The sequence below is a fragment of the Hypanus sabinus genome, chromosome 1 (assembly GCF_030144855.1).
Source record: "Hypanus sabinus isolate sHypSab1 chromosome 1, sHypSab1.hap1, whole genome shotgun sequence".
Classification (NCBI taxonomy): Eukaryota; Metazoa; Chordata; class Chondrichthyes; order Myliobatiformes; family Dasyatidae; genus Hypanus; species Hypanus sabinus.
Genome location: NC_082706.1, coordinates 151,648,776 through 151,673,653, shown reverse-complemented (window position 1 = coordinate 151,673,653; position 24,878 = coordinate 151,648,776). Strand labels below are relative to the sequence as shown.

The window sequence follows — 24,878 nt, the reverse complement described above, 5'->3', positions numbered from 1 at the left end:
ACAGTAGTGATTAGCACAGGCTTTACAATACAGGTGACCAGGGTTGCCTGTAAAGAGTGTGTACGTCCTCCCCAGGACTATATGTGAGTTTCCTCTGGGTGCCCTAGTTTCCTCCCACATTCCAAAGGCATATTTGTTGGTAGGTCATTGGCTAGCAATAAAATTGGGCAATTGCTGGACATCACAGCTCAAAAGGCATATTCCACGTCAAAAAACCACTAAATAACCATTACGTTACCATGCCACCATTGAAATTAAGGAACAGTAACAAGATTACCACAGGTTCACTGACATTATGTCCTTTTTTTCAGAAAGCTGTCTCCCTCCTCTCATCATTTTTAATATCAAAACCATCTTGCAGGGAAGGGTCTGGTTAACAGAATACCCCTGGTGGGGTGAACAATCAGAAATCTTTAGCACTTTCCACTCCGGTGATTATCATCAAAGTTTATTTTCTCATTCTCTTTCCTTTGTGTACTTGGCCATTAAACATAATTAAGCAGTTGGTCCAAATACAGAAAACTCACTGAAGTGACAATCTGTACACATGCCAATGATGTGGAAATTATGGAGAGGTCAAGATGTTAGTTCATGTAATTTGGTTTCAGATGTGTTACTCAAATTTTTCAGAAGCAGTTTGTTCCATCTACTCAAAAACAAAGTACACCGGATGCAAGAATATTGAAATACAACTAGAAAATTCTGGGATCACAAGCATTATTACGGTTCAGTGCCACCTGAAAAAAAAATTGTATTTGATGGACTAACTGCTATTTGTTTATTTTGCTGGAATTGAGTGCAACTTGCAAGGCCAGCCTGTCTTAATCCTTGAAAGGATGTTGGTGACCCAATTTATTGAGTTTCCCTGATAAGATCCAGCGACCATGAAGGCATGGGTCTATACTCCAAGTGAGGATGTCGGGTCTTTTGTTGGTAACATCCACTTGGCCTCATAGTCGGTGATATCCTCATCTGTTGTTAGATCATTGGGCACTTCTCCTCACGTGTTATGGGTGGTGCTGTGGTATTTGATCCACGCCGAGGCCAATTTTGAAGGAAAGTTGATCTTCCGAACTACGGATGCCCTTTGCTTGCCTGGTCGCTTGAGGGCGGCAGTGTCGCGATGCGGTGAGCAGGACCGGGGCTCGCTCGGCGGAGTCCGCGGAGATCAAAGGCAGCGAGCTGACTCCACAATGTCCGAGTGATGGGCTGCGGGACGAGTAAAGTGCTGCCAGAGCCGCCGAGAAACTGCTACGTGGACTTTGTGAAGACAGTGGTGAACTGCAAGTCCAAGGTGTATGATGAGGGGACACACAACGCGGGATCCAAGGGACTGGGCAGTGGGCAGAGCGACGGTGGTTGTCCCGAGGCAGCAAGTAAAACCAAAGTGGCGAAGTACCGAGCCAAGTTTGACCCGAAAGTCACAGCAAGGTAACCGGGCAAACAATTCTCAAATTAGTTCTGAGGGGAACAGCCGGCTTAGACCAACTTATAACCTAATTTACGTTCTCTTTATTTTAATGAATACCAATTACTGCAGCTTCTTATCTATAGGTTATAACAATTGTTAGTCATTGTGCGCCGTGTCGCAAAAAAGGAGCCCATACTCCTAGCAAAATAAAAAAGAGAGAGAGATGCTGGAAGACTGGAAAAGAAGCAGAGAACGCAGGAATTACACAACAGAGCAAACTTGATCTGTGGGGAAAAACAGTTAACACCGAGAGCTAACTCAGATGTTGTCCGCAACTTGCTATTTTTATTTGTCTAAACATGTAGTCATTGCGCCTACCAGCTCAACTTGTTCCATAAATTGTGCTTTACAGTGATTAATAGGGAGTGGGAAATGGCGTTCCGTGATAGTTTCCGAATGAACTTTCCCGCAGATGGATGGTAAGGTAAAGATTCTTCCATCCTGAACGGTGGCAAGGATGGGAGTAAATTGGAGAGAAAATGCTTGGTTACAGAATTCGAGCACTGACTTTTGTTTTCTTATTCTTATCAGTAAACGTTTTATTACAGTACAACGTTTTGTTTCTGTTCAGAGGATCCGAGAATGTAGGAACATGACCACCAAACGAATAAGTGACAGTTCAGAGGTTGCGGTTGGATTATCCAAACTTGAGTGTTATTTTGAGGGGCAGATGGCCTAGAAAAAAAGTGAGTTCTGCAGTTGTCAGATGCGGAGAAGGGAGTTGAAGTTGTTGCCATGATGGTTTCCGTGGTAAAGGGATTCCGCTTCTATCGGATGAACGTCATGAACAGTATGGATGATCCAGTGACAGGTATAGCAGTGACTGACAGAAAGGGCATGTTGTGAATCCGGAGCATGCAGGGGTGTGAGTCTCTCCAGCCATTTGTACGCACTGACAAACAATTATTTATAAAAAGTGCAAAACTAAAACAGCAAATCTCAAACTGTTCCCTGATGTACAATGAGTCACTGTAAGGCAGTAGCAGAATTAGAAAAGTATACCTAGAAATAGAGAAATCCTACAGCACAATGCAGGCCCTTCGGCCCACAAAGTTGTGCCGACCATGTCCCTACCTTAGAAATTACTAGGCTTACCCATAGCCCTCTATTTTTTCTAAGCTTCATGTACCTATCGAAAAGTCTCTTAAAAGACCCTATCGTATCTGCCTCCACCACCGTTGCCAGCAACCCATTCCATGCACTCACCACTCTGAGTGAAAAACTTACCCCTGACATCTCCTCTGTACCTACTTCCCAGCACCTTAAACCTGTGTCCTCTTGTGGCAACCATTTCAGCCCTGGGGAAAAAGCCTCTGGCTATCCACACAATCAATGCCTCTCATCATCTTGTACACCTCTATCAGGTCACCCCTCATCCTCCGTCGCTCCAAGGAGAAAAGGCCGAGTTCACTCAACCTGTTCTCATTAGGCATGCTCCCCAAACCGGGCAACATCATTGTAAATCTCCTCTACACCCTTTCTATGGTTTCCACATCCTTCCTGTAGTGAAGCGACCAGAACTGAGCACAGTGCAGTACTCCTACAGATACAAAGTAGGCATGCATGCAAATTGCAATGCTGAATTAAATAGTAAAATGAAAGGAGATTATGTAGAACCTGTCCTCCCGGAGAGTACCTATAGTTAGAATTATTGCAGATAGCGTTCCACATGTAGCCATTAAAGGGACATTTATGATGTTAGATGTGTAAGCTGTTAATTTAATTGTCTAAGCCTTTACCACAGCACTACTCCACAAAAACATTGTAGCGACAGTGCGTTTATATCATTTCATGTTCAATTTTAATGTCATCTGACTGTACATTTATTCAACCAAATGAAACAATGTTCTTCCAGACAAAGGTGCACCCACAGAACGTACATCATATACAGCACATAAACCAAAATATTATGTAAATAAGTTCATTAAAATAATTCAAAATGCATGTAGAAAAGTCCAGTCCAGGCAGGTGAACATCTTGCTGACCTAGTGACAAGACCTCGCTGGTGTCATCAGTCTCACAGTCTGAGGGAAGAAGCTGTTACTCAGTCTTCTGGTCCTCATCCTGATGCTTCTCTACCTCCTTCCTGACTAACCGTAGTGGGTCAAAGAGATTGTGAGATGGTGGTGGGGATCCTCAACAATGCTTTGGGCCCTTCATCTGCAGCATACCCTGTAAATATCACAAATGGGGGGAGGGAGACTCTGGTGATCCTCTTGGCAGTTTTTACTGTCCGCTTTAGGGCCCTGCAGTCCTCTGCCTTGCAGCTTCTGTACCACAAAATGATGCAGCCAGACAGGACACTCTCGATGGTTTCTCTGCCATTTTGTTACATGAGTGACTAATCAAGGGTTGAACACCATAGCATTTGAATGGTGAAGAGATAGTTTGATTGATGCTTTCATTATTTCTATCTATCCTTTCAACTAATCTATTTCCACTCTTTGTGTCCGGGTTGAGGATACAGGATTTGAAGTAAGGATACTGGTACCAAAACTTAGAATGCTTATGTAAATAACAGTTGAAGAATATGCAGAATAGGTAGAAATATTTAGCATTAAGTAATAGATCATCCTTGATCTTTTCGGTGAGGAAACAGGTTAAATAATCTCTTGCAACATAATTGTTGACCTTTGTCGGTCTATCAACAGCACACTTAAAATACTTGATGGCCACTGTTCACTGAGTTTTAATGTTCAGCAAAAGTGCTTTACCTGAAGGTCTTCAAGTAAATATTTGCTTTTTGTAAAAATGTGTGGACAATATTAAACTAAAAAACAAGAGTAATAGGTGACGACTATCATCTGGGTGCGAGAAGCAGAGTTCTAGTGAGTTTAAATTGGGTAAACAGATTCAACGTGATTCATGTTCCGCTGAAAGTAATAAAGAAAATGCTGAGAATGAAACCAATAAATAAATACTGGTAACAACAAAACAGAATAATTCCTTTATTTTCCACAATTTGAAGGAGCAAGAGGCACAAGCAACTAATTCTGAATAGAATGGAAATGTTATTCCCTTGTGCAAATATTTCCCTGCCTAACCCATTTAGTAATATGTTTTATTCTTTTCCAACTCCTCAAAATAATTTTTCCCTAATCACTGTTCATTTATTTAACTACATGCACTAATTTTCAACATTCACTAATTTTAATCTTCTTGGCAGTGGTGATACTTGTATCCTATTTATTCTATAAAAATCCTTCATTACTTTAAAACTTAAAACTCCTTTTCACCCTCATTATTCAAACAGCAGTAATTGCAAAAGGAAATTCTCATCATATAATGAGAGACTTTTGTGCGTGAATCAGTGCAGTCGCTTACCTATGCTGTTTGCATCTTCTAAAGTTGAGGACAGGGAACACTATATATTCAAACTGACTTTAGTAGAATGGGATTGAAACAAGTTACTAACTATAAAAAAGTAGCATTTGTTATTTCTATCAGCTTTACCTAATTTTAGTACAATTAAACGAATAATTGAAATTTAAATTCATAGTTTTAACATTCACAATTTCCACATACAGGCCCAAACTCAATATATTAACAGCATGAATCAAAACCAGCAAGAGTGGTTATTACAAGTCCAACAAGACATGCAGGAAATCCTCTGGGAATTCACTGTCAGATTATGCTATACAATTGCAAACAGGCAATCAAAATGCAGTCAACCAAAACGTAAGCAAAATAAGGAGAAATGTTGGCAATCCTCTACCTAATTCAGACGGCTGAAAATAGATTCAAGTTTATCATGTGTACATCGAAGCATACAGTGAAATGCGAAGTTTGTGTTTTTTAAAACAACACATCTAAGGATGCCCTCAGGACTGACTACACATTCCAACACTCACATAGCATGCCCACAATGTTCAGCGAAACAACACAAGCAACAATGAAACAAAACAACAACAGAAAAGCATGCACCTATTCCCCACTGTCACCCAGTCATCCACTGACGCAGACTGTCTCCAACTTCAGTCCTGGGTCTCAGACTCTCAGACAGCTTTTTCCTCTATTATATGATTTCTGAATGAACAATGAACCCACACTACCTCACCTTTTTTCCTTTTTGCACTACAGTACTTACTTTAATTTTTAAAAATATTTCTTAATTGTAATTTATAGTTATTTATTAGCATGTATGGAAATGTATTGCTGCTGCAAAACAGCAAATTTCACAAATATGCTAGTGATATCAAATCTGATTCATGGGACTTTGACCTTGACACCAGAACTCAACAATCATGGGGCTTCGGCAATTAACCTTTCACCGACCTTTGACTCAGGGACTTGTTGACCTCAGGAGGCCACTGGACCTTGTTTCTCCTGTCCGCATGGACTTCCATCCGTGGGACTAGGCAACCTGAGGGGTTACTGGCCCTCGTGCTGCCTGCCTGTATGGTCTTCTGACCTGGAAATTATTGGTCTCTGCCGATCTGAATGTTAGAGAACTGGTGTTTTGACCACAGCGCTCTGACCTGGATGTCCAAATTCAGCTCCTTCCCTTTACTCTTCATTGACTGCCCCTAAACTCTAGCTCCCTCTCATCCCTTCCCTAAACCCTAACCTGACTCTTAGCTCCCCAGCACTGCCACAAAACTCTCCCTAACTAAATCTCTGCACAATCTGTTCAACTTTATTTGAACATTGCAATTCAGCAATAAAGATGCCATCCTGTCTAAATATTCTGCCTGCTGATGCTTTTGACAGTTGTTCTTTATGTTTAGACACTACACTGGAAATCTATTTCAATTTATTGCCTTCTACCTCCCCATAGTTAAGGTGTTTTGAAATAAAAAGTTTCTTTGTCCATGATTTTGGTCAGCAACCCTGATTTAGTTAGTTGCTAAATTCTATTTGGAAGCTGTCCTGTGAAGTGCTTTGAAATATTTCAACATAAGAAAGGTATATACTGTAAATTCAACTTATTTTCATTATTGTACAGATATAGAGTGAATTTCTTTTTTTCACAGTGTGTAAAGTAATGCAACCAATTAGTCTTTACAGTGTGGATCAGACAGCTATTCTCGTGGGAGCGAGTCCTTTGGTTGAAATGTGTTCCCTTCTAACACTTGCAAATATTCCTTCCACAAATTCAATAATAGGCATCAAATTCAATAATAGGCATAGGTATCAAAAACCATCAGCTTCCTTTATTTTTGATGGCTGTATATTCCTCCCTTTTTCTGTCTTATATTGTTGGCAGCAAACCTACAGCTTTGTAGGCCAAGTTTGTGGAAATCGTTTTGTGTTTCCCTTTGACCATAAATGAAAATACTTATTGTCCATTCTTGTCCACCATGCCTTTGAAGCAAGTTGGGACTTACTTCCATTTTACAAACTCCAAATCCTGAATTATTGGTTCATGGCTTTTAAGTCTAAGAATTAATTTGTTTTATTCCAGATCTCTTCAGTATGCAGTAGAAAAAAAATCCTTTGCTACATGTTTGACATAGAGCACCAAACCAAAGTGAATTTGTGAACAAAATGGAGAAATATTCCAGTGAAGATACCTGTCTACATCCATCCATCACTCTGTACTTCAGCAGTGGAGTTGCCATACAATAGTGTTTTGCTTGCCAAAGCACACCATTAGAGTGTCTGGATCAAGTCTCTGGTAATCAGAAAGTCTGAAGGCATGAGGCACAGCTGTCTGTATAAGTAGGGTGGCTCAGTGTGAAAGATCCTGCTCTGTGGATCCTTCCCATATTGTAAACAAATATCTGTGTATTGCTGAGATACCATTGTAAAGTTGATGAAGAACAATAGCAAGAGGCTGCTGGAAGATCTTCCCTGAAATAGAGATATATAGACACTCAGTTGTAAACCTAAAGTTTGATGATAATCTCACTCAGATTGAAAAGGGGCAAGCCTATGAGGGAGGGGGTGAATCCACCATTTTGTGAGAACCAGTATGTAATCAGGCTGTATTTGGAACAGTAACAACAATATACTCAGAATATATTTATGGTGGATTGCTGCATGTGACAATTCCTGAAATGTGTTGTTTGTCTATTGAAAGTTCATTACCGTTATTTATCCAATTGTTAACTTGGAAAAGTATGAGTTATGTGGTAAATATTAAAGGACAAATTATCAAAAAAAATTACCGGTTGGTAGAGCATTTTGGGGACAAATCAAATATTAGGATCAGTCTAAGAAATTCAATGCATAGTCTAAGTATCTTCACTGTATTGTTTACTTATGAGTGGCCCAAGGACAGGTAGAAGTTTAATCTATGCTGATATATCAAATGCCTCCAACATCATAAAAGCAATCTGTGGTCTGGCAACTGTATTTCTGGTGGGGAGTGATGAAGCAAGCTTTATCTAAAGTTTCTATCTAGACAAATGAGCTCATCTATTTTCAGGTTAGGAAATGCTCTCCATTTGATATTTGCATTATTGACTGTTTATTCTCATGAAATACACACTGATTGAATAAGCAGGTAAATTTAGTTAGGAGGGATTAAGTTGAAGTTTACATTTTTATTATATAATTATATGAATATCTTTTGTAAGGAAAAAACATGAAACTTGGAAGTTTTGACTTATTGTTTTCTTACCCATTACATGTACATATTTGTCTAAAAGACTGAACATAATTCAACTTTGATTTTCACAGTTCTGTCAAATGATCTTCAACCTGAACTGTTAACTTTGTTTCTTTCGCCACCGATGTTGTCTGACCTTCTGAATGTTTCCAATATTTTTATTATTTGATCCCAATCCTATCTTGTCAACTGTAAATTTGAAAGAATACATTTTAAAGAGATTCTAGCCAAAAAAAAAATGTAACCAAAGTTACTGCTCATTTTAATCAGGTATGACATCAAGGCTCTTATTGGAAGAGGAAGTTTCAGCAGGGTGGTGAGAGTTGAACACAGGGCCACCAAGCAGCCCTTTGCCATCAAAATGATTGAGACCAAGGCAAAAGAAGGAAAGGAAGTTTGTGAGTCGGAGCTCAACGTACTCAGAAGGGTCAGCCACCGCAACATCGTCCAGCTGATTGAGGTCTTCGAGACTCAAGATCGTATTTACATGGTGATGGAATTGGCGACTGGTGGAGAACTTTTTGATCGTGTCATTGCCAAGGGATCGTTTACAGAGAGAGATGCCACGAGGGTACTGCAGATGGTTTTGGATGGGATAAAGTACCTACACACCTTGGGGATTACACATCGAGATTTGAAACCGGAAAATCTACTTTATTACCACCCGGGATCAGACTCCAAGATCCTCGTCACTGATTTTGGACTAGCCAGTTCTGGGAACAAAGGCGGAGATTGGTGCATGAGGACCACTTGTGGTACACCAGAGTACATAGCACCGGAGATCCTACTGAGGAAACCTTACACCAATGCTGTTGATATGTGGGCTTTGGGTGTGATCTCTTACATTTTGCTGAGTGGAACTATGCCATTTGAAGATGAAAACCGGACAAGGCTTTACAGGATGATCCTCAAGTGCAAGTACAGTTATGTAGGTGAGGTAGGTGAAACTTATGAAATAGTTTGTTTAAAGTTGTAACTCATCTCTAAAGCCTTTAAACTTCTCATTTACAAGTTGTGAGCTGTTCATTTCTCGACACTGTATAGCCCCTTCTTGAAGTAACCATACGTACATAAGCCCTTTTAGAATTCTAAAGCCAACTTTAATGGTAAAGGTAAGATTAATTTCTAGTTTGACAGCCACGGCCCTCTTGAATACCAACATCTTGAGTGAGGGAATATTGTCCTTCTGCAGCAAAGCATGAGGTACAGATTTTGGATCAGTATTGTGTTGTAATGTGTGCAATAAACACGATTGCCTCTTGCTGCACTGGGCATCAGCTTCTGTGGAGACGATCTTCACTGTGCTGAATGATCTGTAGAAAATCAGACTGGCCTGGTGTCTGCATGCCTGATATACGTTTGCAACATACTAACTGCAAAATTCATTGCAGGGTAAGATAGTTTGTTCATAATGCCCAAGAGGGGACGTGCTTAGAGTTCCTTCCTGCTTTGTGCAGGACTATGACGGATGCTCTCCTCCACAACAGGTGGCCTTTTTTGTTTAATGTGCCATTAATAGACCTTGGAGCCATTGCTTTAATTCAAGAGTGAATCTGCACAAATCTCATCCTTCTCCAAAAAATTACAGAAGTGGTGGAAGAATGCCCACTTCAAGTTCTGGTACAGAAGTAGTTATTACCCCTCAAGCATCAGGCTCCTGAATTGGTGTGGATAACTTCACTCATATCAACTATGAACTGATTTCACAACTTGCAGACTCAATTTCAGGGACTGTACATGTTCTCAGTATTACTTACTTTTCAGTTACACAGTTTGTTTTTTGTACATTGGTTAGTTGTCAGTCTTTGTTTATGTAATTTCCTGTAAATGTCTGAAAGAAAATGAATCTCAAAATAGTAAATGGTGATGTGTACATACTAAGCATTGACAAATTAATTTTCACATTGACAAAAGATTGAAACGCTGGAATGTTTGTGCTTTTTCAAATGCTTGAGTGTTCAACAGACATAAAACTTACACTGCATGTATAAGTAGCAGGGATTGGCATTCTCGAATGGAACAGGGTAATGCTCTGATATTAAGTAAGGGATGGGAATCGAACAAGGACTCTGCTACTCCTGTAGGAGTGGATTCATTATTTCCACTTTAAAGTTCAAAGTTTACCACATACTCTGTGATTCATTTGCTTGCAAGCATTCAGAGTAAGTACAAAGAAACACAACAGTATCAATGAAAAAGATCGCACACAGCAAGACAGGCGAGTAATCAAAGTGCAAAAAAAATCACATTATGCAATACAAAAAGGACTAAAAGCAAACAAAATGATAAATAAATAAATAAATAAATAGATAGATAGATAGATAGATAGATAGATAAATAAATAAATAAGCAAGCAATAAATATTGAGAACTGAGATGAGGAGTCTTTGAAAGTCAGTTTAGAGGTTATGGGAACAGTTTGGTGTTGGTATGAGTGGAGTGTTTCAAAAGCATGATGCTCCTGAATCTGGTAGTGTGGGCCCCGAAGCTCACTGTGTCCCTGAATGGGCCCTGTGTGTTGCATACCTGTGACAGCACTCCCTATGGATGTGCTGAGTGGTAGGGAGAGCTTTACCTGTGGTAGAATGAGCTTTATCCACAACTTTTTGTAGGCTTTTTCATATCACGCCACAATGCAACCACCACACCTTTATAGAAGTTTGTCAAAGGTTTAGCTGACATGATGAATCTTCTCAAACTTCTAAGAGAATAGAGCCACTGCCCTACCTTTTTTAATAGCACTTATGTGATGGACCGATGACAGATTCTCTGAAATGATAATGCCAAGGAACTTAAAGTTGCTGACCCTCTCCACCTCTGCTCCCTTGATCTCGACTGGCTCATGGATCTCCATTTCTTTCTCTTCCTGTTATCAATAATCATCAACTCTGGTTTTGCTGACATACAGTGAGAGGTTGTTATGATGCCATCACTCTTCCAGGTTTTCAATCTCCCACTGGTATGCTCACTGATTGCCACCTTTGATTTGGCCAACGACAGTGGTGTCATCAGCAACTTTAAAGATGGCTTTGAAGCAACTCTTAGCCTCACAGTCACAAGTATAATGCGATTAGAACAGGGGTCTAAGCACACAGCCTTGTGGCTCACCTGTGCTGATGCAGATTGTGGAGAACATGTTGTTGCCACTCCATAATGACTGCAGACTGCTGCTGAGGAAATCGAGAATCCATTGCACCTGAATCCATTGGGTGAAGGCCTTGAATCTTATTGATTAGATTTGAGGGTATGATGGTTTTGAATGCTGAGCTGTAGTTGATAGAGAGAATCCTGATGTATACATCTTCACTGTTCAGATGTTCCAGGATGGAGTGAAGAGCTAATGAAAGAGAATCTACCTTTGACCTGTTGTAATGGTAGGCAAATTAGAGTGGATCCAAGTCACTCCTCAGGCAGAGTTGATATATTTCATCACCAACCTCTCAAAGCACTTCATTAGAGTGGATGCCAGTGCTACTGGAAGATGGTCATTGAGGCAGGTTACCACATTCTTCTTGCACACTGGTATAATCGAAGTCAGACTACCGAAACGGGAGGTTAAAGACCTCTGTAAACCTCTAGCCAGTTAATCAGCACAGCTTTTCAGTACTCCAGGTACCTTGCCTGGGCCAGAAGCTTTCTGCATTCACTCACTCTCTAGAAGGATGCTCTCATGTCAGTATCAGACTGAAATCGAGGGCTGTGAGAGTTCAAGAAGGTGCCTCCATATTTTGGCAGTGCGAGCATTGACCTAGATGTCAAATATATGCTTATTTTCTGAATAGAAGGCTCCAAGAAATCCAAGGAAGTGTGACTATCTAACTGCTTCAGTTCTTAGGAATTGGGTTTAATATCAATAGCGCATGTTGTGAAATGTGCTGTTCTGTGACAGCAGTATAAAGAGGAAAAAGAAAGTAGTGAGGTGGTGTTCATAGGTTCCATTCAGAAATCTGAAAAGAGGAAAAGAAGAAGCAATTCCTGAATCATTGAGTGTGTGTCTTCAGGCTCCTGTACCTCTTCCCTGATGGCAGCAATGAGAAGAAGACATGTCCTGGGTGATGGGGATCTTTAATGATGAATGCTGCCATTTTGAGGGATTGCTCCTTGGAGATGTCCTGGATGCTGGGGAGGCTAGTGCCCGTAATGGAGCTGACTGAGTTCACAGCTTTCTGCGGCTTATTTCGATCCTGTGCAGTGGCCCCTCCATACCAGTCAGAAAGCTCTCCATGGTACATCTGTAGAAATTTGCAAGTATCTTTGGTGACATACCAATTCTGCTCAAACTCCTCATGAAAAATATCCACTGGCATGCCTTCTTTGTAACTGCGCTAGGGAAATTTTAGGCCGTCTCTATGGTCAGCACAACATTGTTGGCTGAAGAGCCTGTAAATTTCTATGTGCTATGTAACTGCATCAGCAAGCTGGGCTCAGGTTAGATTCTCAGTGACGTTGACATCCAGGAACTTGAAATTACTCTCCCTTTACACTTCTAATCCCTCGATGAGGACTGTTGTGTGTGCCCTTTTCTTACCCTTTCAGAAGTCCACAATCAATTTTTTGGTCTTACTGACGTTGAGTGCAAGGTTGTTGCTGCAACACCACTCCACCAGCTGACCACCCAACCGGACTGGAGTACTGTTGCCTGGAAGGAAACCAGCAGCTGATAAAAGAATGGAATCTCCCTGCATGAGCATTTTAATAAAAGCCTGTGGGAAAATATTTAATTCACAGAAATGAAAATCTGAATCGATGCATAATAGGCAATTGAGTCAATGTTGCCCATTTTAGTATATTTTCTAAATTCAAAAGTACATCCAAAATATTCTTTGAAACATTGGAAGACAGGTTCAATATGGTGATGCTTTAAATGTTAAGTGTATCTTGATCATATTATTATCAGATTACAAAGCTACTTTGAAGTTAGTACTCAATTTACATAAAAAGGCAGCATGAAGCCACACTAAATTTTTCTGATGTATTAACATTTCTGCTTTTAACAAAAGCAATCTTGTTTAATAAGCCATGTCTGTACATCAATTTTGTGCTCCTTGGTGTTAAATTCAAATTTGAAGGATGAGAGGGGATCTGATTGAAACATATAAGATTATTAAGGGATTGGACACGCTGGAGGCAGGAATCATGTTCCCGCTGATGGGTGAGTCCAGAACTAGAGGCCACAGTTTAAGAATAAGGGGTAGGCCATTTAGAACAGAGATGCAGAAAAACTTTTCCACCCAGAGAGTGGTGGATATGTGGAATGCTCTGCCCCAGAAGGCAGTGGAGGCCAAGTCTCTGGATGCATTCAAGAGAGAGTTAGATAGAGCTCTTATAGATAGTGGGGTCAAGGGATATGGGGAGAGGGCAGGAACAGGGTACTGATTGTGTATGATCAGCCATGATCACAGTGAATGGCGGTGCTGGCTAGAAGGGCCGAATGGCCTACTCCTGCACCTACTGTCTATTGTCTATTGAGAACATTTTGCTATGAAGTGCCAGTCACTCTCATAAGGTGAGTATTGAGGATATGTGCAGAGAGATAAACAAGTGAAAAGTACAATTGGCATCAATAATAGGATTAGAAAAAGCCATCTGGAAAGGATTGTCATTAGTTTCCCACGGTACAGTTCTGAAATGTATTAATCAGAGAGAGAAAGAGAGAGCAAAACTGCTTGACCAAGGAGCTAACTGACCTTTTCAGTTCCAAACATATGACCTTGTATTTAAATAATATTGAGAACCAGAGCTGCTCTTTTTCTAATATGTGCCCTATTGTTTGAATATTTATTGATCAATTTAATAATTGATCTATGATTTCAGGTATCAGACCCACTGAAATGGTATCTGGTGATGAGAGATGGTTCTCATTAAGTTACTGCAGATTTAAGATTTAAATTGGTTCTGAAAAGAAAAAATCCAGTGTTAACTTTAAAGTCTTGCTGATATTGAATATTTGTCAGATCATATAAGACAAATATAAAATCTTTTGAATTAATTTGTTTCATTTCCCCTTTTTGACAATATTAGCAAAAATAGTGAATGAACAAAAAAGATGTAACTTTGAGATAGCGTGCTAATGGTTGATAGGATGGGATTTTTTTTAAAAAAACACATCCAATGAAGATATAGACACCCACACCTTGATCCACATCCTGCTCATGTTAAAGTCCAATGTTCTCTAACCCTATAGTTCCTCAGCTGGACTGCAGGAGAATACTCATGTATGCCTTTCATGAGTAGCAGGATACTCATGAACATAGAGGACTCTGATAGATACTAGAAGGCTTTATGGATGATTGGCTTCCATGTTCTAGGTTCATGCCGTCAAAAGTAAAAGTCCTGCAGTTAAGTTAATTAACTCTATGAGGCAAGCACTGCAATTCTCAGCAGTAAAGCTTTCAAAAAAAAATTGTGCTATTTCAGGGCTTGTATACTTAACTTTTGTGCAAGAACATTATTCTGACACCAAGAGCTCATGCTCTGTACTTTATCATTATAAGTACCAATGCATGTATGACATGTATGTCCTAGATGCTGTGAATATCCTGAGAAGCTGGACACCAACAACTTTCACACAAATGATCTATATTTGATGGCATGGGCTCCTGCTTTGTGATGGGAACATAAGATCTGCCAGGGGCAACCAGGCAGTTGATTTTAGGGATAACCTGTCTAATCTTAATTATATTTGGTTTATTATTGTCACATACTGAGATATCATGGAGGACTTTGTTTCAAAGGTACATTTAATGTCAGGAAAATGTACATCCTGAAATGCTTTTTCTTCGCAACCATCCCTGGGAATACCCTGTAGATCAGAGACTCCTCTATCATGCAGCTGTTTGAGCTGTTTAGAATGAGCCATGACACAGGTGCGACTGTGGAAGTTGGGAAACCCCACCAGGAACTGTCATTAAATCAGATTTCCAGTGGCAGAAGTCATGGTCTATGACCTGGTCAGGCAGGCCCCCTTTAAGTTGTGATGAATAAGCCCTCATCTGCTGCAAAGGACTGTTTCCACATGTGTGGCCATATCAACTCTGGTTGGTTGAGGACATTAAAAATGTGGCAGAGCAGGAAGATGGGCTGAGCAGTATCGATAAGGGATTGAAGAACTAATACCCTCAGCAGAAGATTAATCCAGCAGAGCCCAGTTTGGGCCCTGGCATGTGACTAACAATGAAGCAGCATGCATCTATCCAGTGGATGAGGCACACACCGTTAGAGCACCTTATACGCGTTAGAATTTTGCACCAGTGGTATTTACATATTTGACAAAAATGCTGATGCCTGTGTCGTGGTTACTTGAAATGACTTGGAGACACAGACAATTCTTCAAGAAAAGTAAACCTTTATTTGCAAACAAAGGCTGAGGCAATCAATGAACTTGTCACCGAAAGCCCACCGAGCTCCGGTGTACAGCATTCTTTATGGTAATTTCTTATCTTAGTTACATATTGGTTTTATTAGCATACCCAATCGATTTTTAGTTGCATATCATCTATATATGAATTAATTAATCGTTCTTGCCTAGCCCGCAGTGTGCCACCATTATGTACCACCCGTTTGCATTGGGATCTGAGTCTTTGCCAAGATTATGTTCTCCAGACAACCCCCTCACATTACATTCCCGCCCGCAGCATCTTGCCCGCCACCGTTATCTCATACTGAACAAAGGCTGAGTGTAATACATGGGATATATCTCAGCTAATAGTGCTGCAAAACAACAGGTGTTCTGTAAGTGCCATAATAAGCAGCTAAAAGAGTACAAAGTATCTAGTGAAAACAACACATAACAAAATGTGTCTAGAAAATAATACATATTAATATTTGGTACCAGAAGTGATTACATAGTACAGTAAATAGCTAATACATAGTGATTATATTTCAGGTATATATATAGTGGTTATGAATGGTTATGTCAGGTATATTTCTCAATACCTGCAGCTGCCTTGCATGTGCGTGCTCACAAGTGTGTCACTGCCACACACGTGTCGATTCGTTGTAACCCTTCTAAACCAGGGGTCTTTCATAGCATTTACCCTTCAACCAACATCTTAAAGATAAAAGTGACCTGATTGTTCCCTTCTGTGCCATTTATGGTTACTATTTTTCTGCATTGATCATCATCATCATTATGTGCCACGTTGTATGACTATGGTTGTTCTTGGCAAATTTTGCCATTGCTGTTCTCGGTGCAGTGTCTTTACAAGCTAGGTGACTCCAGAAGTAATCAATCTTCTTTAGAGGTTATGTGCCTGAAGTCACTGGTCATGTAACCAGGACTTGTGATGTGTTCCAGCTGCTCATACGACCATCCACCATCTGCTGCCATGTTTTCACGTGACCCCTGATTGGTCGGGGTGGGGGAAGCTAAGCAGGTGCTACACCTTGCACAAGGATGACCTGTAAGCTAGCAGAGGGAGGGAGTTCCTTGCACCTCCTTTGATGGAGACGTATCTCTACCCCACCACCCGTTTTTCTGCATTATAAATCTCAAAGAGCTTTTCATTGGCTCAGAACTGTTTTTGTTGACACCTTGAAAGGTGTTATATGAAAAAAAAATGTTTTTTTTCTCTCTTTAACTAATACTTCTACACTCACCAAGTAAAGAGTGTAGTAGAGCAGTTGATACTGCGATCTGGACCTGCTGCGTATCAACTTTCTTTGAGAAACAGGTGGCTCCACAGTTTGTAACAGCATTCAGTCTTCCAGCTTGCAGTTACGCTGTTTGGACAATGAAAGGTGTTTGTTTTGTAGATTTCAACATTCTCCTTTTGTTGTCTTGTTCAATTATATTAAAGTTGATTGGGCACAGAAAATTGATGTAGGATGTGTTTTTCTCATTTGTTAAATGTTCTCTCCCATAACCATACACAAATGTAGCTTAACTTCGCAATTTTCAGACTACAGACACATATTTGGTATAACATCAATCAATGGCAAGTCCTGAGTGAGGCAGGCAAAGTCTCACACTCTGAGGTTTATTTAAATATTTTATTGTGATAATGTGTCCATAATTTTGTGCATGTGAGAGGTGAATTATCAAACATTAAGATTATTCTGCCAGTTCAGTGAGATAATAAACTCTCCACCATTACTGAAGGATTCTTATTACAGTTGCATCTTCATTTTATATTTCTTTCCTCTGATGAAAACAGTCCCTCAGAATCCTGTTTAAAAAATCATTCCCAAAAAATTAAAATTAAAATCCAAACATACGCCCATATTTTCTGTGCTATCAGAAAGTGCCCATTGAGAGTCTGTGCACTTTACATACATTCAGTCCCTTGAAGAAGTATTCATCCCCTTTGAAATTACTATGCTAACTTTCCTCATTAGCAATATTACTGTACCAACGCACCCAATATATTGATGTAGAAAATTGGAGGATGACCTGTTTTCAATGAATGCATAAGAGTACTGTATGCCCCCTCCTAGTAATCCAATAGTATGGGAGTTTTTCAATAGACCAAACCAAAATGAAGACAAAAGAGCATTCAAGACAATTCATGGAAATGATAATAGAGAAGCTCAAATCTGGGGAAGGGTACAAGACCATCTTGAAGGCACTGAACAAACCTCAGAGCTCAGTGCAATCCATCATGAAATAGTGGAACAAGTATGAAACCACGGTCACTGCCTATGTCAGGCTGACCCTCTAAACGTAGTCACTGGAGAGGAATAGCACTGTATGAGAGACAACTGTGGCACCGGCCATCACTCTGAATGAGCTGCAAAAGTCAGTGGCTGCAACTGGAGATGATGTTAATTGTTCCATAATTTCTAAGGCCTTGCACAAAAAAAGGGTATTCATGGAAGATTGGCAAGGATAGCATACCCTTGCCCATAAAGACTTTGCAAAGCATCACTTGGAGGATACTGTAAAGTTGTGGAAGAAGCTTTTGAAGTCAGATGAGACTAAGGTGAAACTTCGTAGACTCAACACTAAGCAGTAAATCTAATAGTGTAAATCAGGTAGGTAGCACTATCCCTACTGTAAAGTATGGCAGAGGTAGCGTCATGCTATGGGGATAATTTACAGCAGCAAGGACTGGAAATCTAGTCAGGATTGATGGGAAGATGAATGCAGCTATACACAGAGATCCTGGATAAAAACCTGTTAGCATCTGCTAAAGGATTTAAACTGGGAAGGAAGTTGGTCTTTCAGAAGGACAACGACCCAAAGCACACTGCCTGAGCAACCACGGAGTGGCTTCAAATGAAGAAAATTAATGTTCTTGAGTGGACCTATCAGAGTCCTGACCTTAAGGTGATTGAATGTCTCGGGCAAGACCTCAAGATTGCTGTCCACCACTGCTCCCCAACCTGACGCAGCTTGAGCAATTTTGCAAGGAGAATTGAGCAAATCTTGCTCCATCACATTGTGCAAAGCTAATAGAGACTTATCCAAAAAGACTACTGCCTGTAATAGCTGCAAGAAGTGTTTCAACTAACTGCTGAGCAAATGGAATAAATACTTTTGAATTGCTGACATTTCAGTTTTTGAATTTTTGGTTTTTCATTCTTTACAATTTTCCCTATTTTTGGGCTCTACTGTGTGGGGGTGGGGGGTGGGAAGGAGTATGTGATTCACAAATACAAATTCTCATTTAAATTGATCAAAATCCCTAGTTGTAATACTCATTTATGTGAACAAAGTGTTGCGGGTGAATACTCTTTCAAGGCACTGTAAAAAAAAACTTTAACCTGGTAAAACATGTGAAACCATTTCATATGAGCATTATTGAAGAAAATTGAGCTCTAAGCTACATAGGGAGAAGTCGGGGCAAGTGACCAAGAGCTGCTCATTTTTCAAGCAAGAGTACTGTATGTGTCACTTGTAAATCAAAAGGATTTTCAATTTATTGACATTTTACATTCCAGATTCTACAGAGCTGATCTGACCATTGGAAGCTATAAAAGACGTACAATTTTTACTGCCTCCATTTGTGTTTTAGATGATCTTAAGGTAATTAGGATTTCTCAATTGCAAATCTTTGCATTGACTCTGTCAACTATACCTATGTTAACCTCTTTCAGTTAGTCTTCATCAGGTTTTATTCAGTCTCTAGTGTAACAAAATAGACGGCCACTGAATTTATTTTCCAAAACACTACACTGAAAACCACAATAAACAAGCCAATATATGGAACAGCCATCAAAAGGTCTTACTTCCTTTGTAGTTCCCAAATCTTTCCCATTACAATATTTTAAATATATTTTTCAACACATGGTTTCCAGGTTGTGCATATTCATTTCCTGATTTTCCATACGTGTTGACATTACTTGGATATGCAACTGCTTCTGTCCACCTTTTTTAAAAAAACATCCCTTTTTTTATTGTTTATTCATTTCACATAGTCAGCAGCAAAGAATCTATTTTGTTTTTAACTTTCCTAAAGAATCATGTTTATTCAGCCAGACTAATCCACAGGTATAAAAGAGTCAAGATATTTTGAAAAGAGATGAGTAATTAAGATGCTTGTGCAATATTATCCTTCATTGCAAGAGATATTGGATATCAAAGTGGGAAAGTTTGATACAAATTAAAATGGCAGTGGTGACCTGCACTGAGAGTACTGCTGAAAGTTTTACTCTATATCTAAGGAAATTCAGTGAACACAGTGGATTCCAGTTAATTGGGACACATGTGGATCAGTACATTTTGGCCCAATTAAGTGGCTGCCACAATTAGACAAATTTTGTGGAAATAGTTATAGTTAAGGTATAAAAGAGACAAACTGAGTAACAAATTATGTATTTAAATGGCATACAGTACTACCATTCTACTACAGCATTATAAATCTGTGTATTAGTTCTTAATCGTTGTCGAAGGAGGAATTTATTGAGTGTACGCTGCCATGTTCTTTTGACTGTAAGTGAACAAAATCAGCTTATTGCAGATAATGGACTGCCTTCATGCAATGCTGTTGACAGCTGCATCCTCCAAATCTCCATTGTCATTGTAACATTCAAGATGATTGTCAGTACCTTCGAATTCTTAATAGTTCCTAACTTGTTAAAGTAGTGAAGTTATTTCATTTTCACTCCTGGCCATTTCTGGCATTTCCAGGCCTGAATGCTTGAAACCACAGTGAGCAAAACTGTTCTGAATTGTCTTACTGCTTATTTCTTGCCAAATCTCAATGACAAAAATCACTGGTTTTTGAACACAAATGTGCATCTGATGCAATTTAAAAACTATTTGCTCAAAAGCACTGTGTAGAGTTCAACGGCTATGCAACTGACATTAATTAGAAACTGTTCAGCAACAGTCTCCTGCCCCAATTAAATAGAACAGTGTCTCAAATAATTAAAGGAAATCCTGGCTATTTTTTAAATTAGTTTTTGTTCTTTAAGAGTTGGCCCAAGTAGGCTGCTACTTTAATAAATCAATGGCTCAAATAACCACAATCCACTGTTCTTGCATTACAGCAGTGCAGAGGTTGATTCCTGAGGTTAAGGGATTGATGTATAAAAAGAACTTGTTCAGGTTGGTCTAAAACTTAATGGTGTTTAGAGATTACTTTATTGAGGGGGAATTGACCAGATGGATATTCAAAGAATGGTTTAGTCTACCAAGGATTCCTGGAACCAGGAAGCATAGTTTCAGAATAAGAGGAGAGTAATTAAAGACTGAAATGAAGAAGAATTTCTTCTCTGATGGTTGGGACTCTGGAATCCAGGAGTGATTAAATATATTCAAGGCAGAGCAATAAATATTTGAACAACAAGACTGAAATGGCATTGACCTTATTGAATGGTAAGACAGGCTTGTGGTCCAATTGGCCTGTACTTGATCCTGTATGTGCTTATGCAAAGCCACCATAGTTGTCTTTCAGAAAGGGCTTGTACCAGAAGAGAGATGTTGCTGAAACCAAAGTATCTTCACAGACAGAAAATAAGATGGAATGGCAGAGGGATCCTTAAAATACAAAAGCACAAAAGTGTACAGGAAATTAAGTTTCTGGTGAAAGAAAATGTTATATTAATTTCAGAATGGTAATCAAATAAATATCTAAAGAAGAATAATTAATATTTTCATAGTAACTAATTTTTGACAAGATCTTGATTCAAAACAGTACACATAGTAATTGTCAAGCAGATTCTAATTTTGCTTTGGGTTTCCAATATTTTCTTTTATCTATGAAACACTTTGGTTTCCTCGGCTGCATAAGTCTAGGGCAGACAATCTCCAGCCCCACCAAATGTATGAGATTGAGGCATGAACCCACCCCAAAACCCCCTGTTTGTGTGGATACTGCTACCCTGCTACCCTGTTACAAATTAATGCCTCAAAATAACAGACTGTACACTGCATAAAATTAAAAGAATTATATTTATGAATCTTAATTGAGGGTTAATAAAGAATAACAAGAAAAGGGCCCACTCTAATTAAACAGTCAAATGTGCACAAGTGGGAGCTCATCTTGAACTATTCTGTCACTCACAGACTGGGCCTTCGGTCAGTGTGAAAGCACACCCCACCTTCCAAATGTCGCTCACAATCCATCTCGAACAATCCACTGGAATGTATGCTACAACCGGTTCTCCCCAGTGTCTTCTCTCTTCATCTCTTCTCAAACAAAAGCCCAAGACCAATCTTATTGTCCCTCTCCAAGGAAAACCTCCCGCTAATTGGATGGCACAGGTTCCACATCATCCTTTACCTTCAACAATAGCCCAAACAGGCTGAAAGCAGAACACACAGCTCTTACAGAGCTGCTGAATGAAATAAAGGTGTGAACTAGAGCATTACAGTCAGCCCTCCTTATCTGCGGATTCAACCAACCGTGGATCAGGAAAACACGGAAGTTCTCTCTCCAGCACTCGTTGCTTGAGCATGTACAGACTATTTTTTCTTGTGAATATTCCCTAAACGATACAGTATAACAACTACTTACATAGCATTTACATTGTATTGGGTATTATAAGTAATCTAGAAATGATTTAAAAGTACAGGCAGTCCCTGGGTTATGAATGAGTTCCATTCCTGAGTCCGTTTTTAAGCCAGATTTGAAGTCAGAACGGGTACTCCAGTATTATTTAGCGTCAGTCAAATGTTTTTCTTAGTATATAGTACATATTTTACCTTTCTATGCATATAAAATACTTAAGAAACATACGTATTCCAATAATTAAACCACTGTGTTGTTTAGTAATGTAGCTTTCATTGGGGCAGGGCCTTTCACATGCTCCATTAAAATTGTTCCGATCGTTGACCGACTGTAGCATAACACATTTCCAATGACCGATGGCGTTTCACCTCTTTCTGATCGCTTTATTACTTCCACCTTATTTTCAATCGCGATTGTGATTATTTTCGTGAACAGAAACACTGCGGATTCAGTGCTGCGCCACCAGGTCCTAATGTCCACCGCACGGAGACGTTAAATAAAGTCCAGGATTCCGCTGGGTCCTAAAGACCACCGCACTGATACATGTTAAATAAGGGACTTGAGCATCCGCCAATTTTGGTATCCGCAGGAGGTCCCGGAACCAATCCCTCGCGGATGAGGAAGGCCGACTGTATATCTAAATCAAAATAGGATGTTCCTAAGCAGTTAGTTAGTTATCCTATGATGCCTTCATTTATTTAAAAAGTACCCTTTATTCCTTATGTATTAATGAAATAATATTGATGAAATTGATGAAGGCAATGCATATCAATGTTATTTTGAAAGTGTGAGAAAAAGAATGAAATCTATTCGGATCCACTGGTCAAAGGCTGCAGTAATCCAGAGAGAGTGCAAGCTGCTTCGCACACCTAGGGAGAGTTTAAAGTGTTACACAGAAGCACTGCTGCTTCCTCGTCTTGGTATCTCAACAATCCTAATAGTCCATTGATGGAGAGATTGCAGGATTGCCATGACGTACACAATATGCAAATTACATTCACTGTGGCATCCAAAGTCGTGCTGAAACACTCTGCATTTGAAAATCATGCTTGCTTGAATTATAGTTAGCTGGCATTGAAGGCTGAGCAATGCCAAACATAAAGGCATGACAGTGAGCCCTCATTAGAATTCAGTAGCCAAGTGGTATCACTTTCCGACCTGTTTACTCAGTCAGGTGGAACCTCTTGATGTACAACTCTGCTGTTTGAACTATGTGTTCAGGTCATTTTTTCATTGGGGAATTTAGTCCCCACTGACACCACATCTGCTATATTGTATGTAGAAATACATTTAATATATTCCTAAAGTGTTTACGTTGTATACAGTAATCGTTTGTATGGATCCAATGCAAAACAAAGTTTTTCACTATACCTCACTGCATGTAACAATTGTAAAACAATTTACCATTTTATTTTTCTGTGACATGAAATCAACATGCCTTCAGCATGTATGTGCCAACCCTGAGAATTATAGAGGCTGAAGAGGATCTTCAATCTTCAGGAAAGCTTTGCCTGTGCCCCAGTGAGAAACGAGCTGATCCTTCTTCATGATCTTGGTGTCAAAATCAGAATGGACACAGAGCATTGGAACAGTGTACGTGTGCCTGTATACCCATACAGCAAAACCTGTCAAGGCAGGCGTTGGTAAAGCAAATTGCAGTGAAGTTTTCTTAAATATTGCTTAGAAAGTGGTTGTGTCATAACAAGAGTTCTGATTGTTACCAACAATGGTTGGACTGACTACTGCCTCCTCGAAGAGGACCACAACCATGTGGTTTGGAGGCTTGCATGCCTCAGTGATAACCTGGAGAGTTATATTGGCTGGAGTCAAGGCTTTTATGCTTTGGTTCTTGGTAGGGTGGCCCATGCCAAACAGGTCAAAGGGTAGAGGCAAGGCTGAAAGTAGTCCACCAGTCCTGCAGGTTTGGAGGTTTAGCTCAGGGCTGAGAAACCTAACTGGTACAGCAATGAAGAATCCTTCTATACCTGAATGCGATGGTATTCCTGAGTCTCCAACCAGAACTTGCATGACTGACAGCAGAGAAAGCTGAGCTACTGACATGATGAAGGAAGCCCTGAACACTGCTAGAGACAGAGGACCTTCACTGCAGCCCTAAATGCCAATGCCGTAATGGGCAGCAGAGCTGAATACTGCCGCATCCACTCTATTATTTTCATTGGAGGCACTTAAAACTGTTGCAAGAGATCAACATCAAAAGTCTCAAGGACTCCACAAGGAAAACTCTTCCTAAACTTCACCTACCCTACCTCCTCTCTCCTCCCATCCTCTCCTAACAAGACTGTGGAAAACCATTTCCATATCCACAGAACCAATACTTCAACTGAATCAGTACCTGCAGTGAATTCAGCTTGACCCCATAGGGGACTGTGCAGGTCACATTTTTAGCATTTGTTTATGGAGGTGAAATGCCCTAAAATTTTACCATTTTTGCTTTTGACCAATTTCAGGATGTATCGAGAAAAGCACAATTTAGTGCAAGGATTCCTCAAAGTCCATTGTTCCCTGAGTCAATTTCTCTCCTGAAACATTTATTTTGTTTTTCAGCTCTATGTCTGGGTCTTACAGTTTCTAATCTCTCCAGTTGTCTTTTTGTAAAATTAATATATCAATATTTTAGCAACTGCCTTAAAGTTTCAGTGATCTGTGCACTTGGATCACTGATTTTTTTTAAAATTCCCATTGCTTCCAGCTTTTTCTGTTTATAAAATCCTGTTTTCTTTAGCAGCATATGGAAGGGGGATTGAAAATTCGGCTGAGTGGTGTCAAAACAATAACCTCTCAGTCAATGTCAGCAAGACTGAGGAACTGATTATAGACTTCAGAAGGAGGAAACCAGAGGTCCAAGAGCCAGTCTTCATTGGAAGATCAGAGATCAAAAGGGTTAGCAACTTTAAATTTTCAGGTACTATTATATATGTGTAGAGGGGAGTTTATTGACT

General features: G+C 39.7%; 1 protein-coding gene across 1 annotated transcript in view; it reads left to right on the top strand.

Annotated features, from left to right (window-relative positions):
• Window positions 1-1,083: 1,083 nt before the first annotated feature.
• Window positions 1,084-24,878, top strand: part of LOC132399143 (serine/threonine-protein kinase H1-like) — a 63,388-nt gene continuing 39,593 nt past the window's right edge. Inside the window, exons 1-2 of the mRNA XM_059979190.1 lie at window positions 1,084-1,431; window positions 8,295-8,961. Of these exons, the coding sequence (XP_059835173.1) occupies window positions 1,205-1,431; window positions 8,295-8,961 (894 nt within the window). The 5' untranslated portion in view covers window positions 1,084-1,204. The remainder of the gene's footprint in view (window positions 1,432-8,294; window positions 8,962-24,878) is intronic.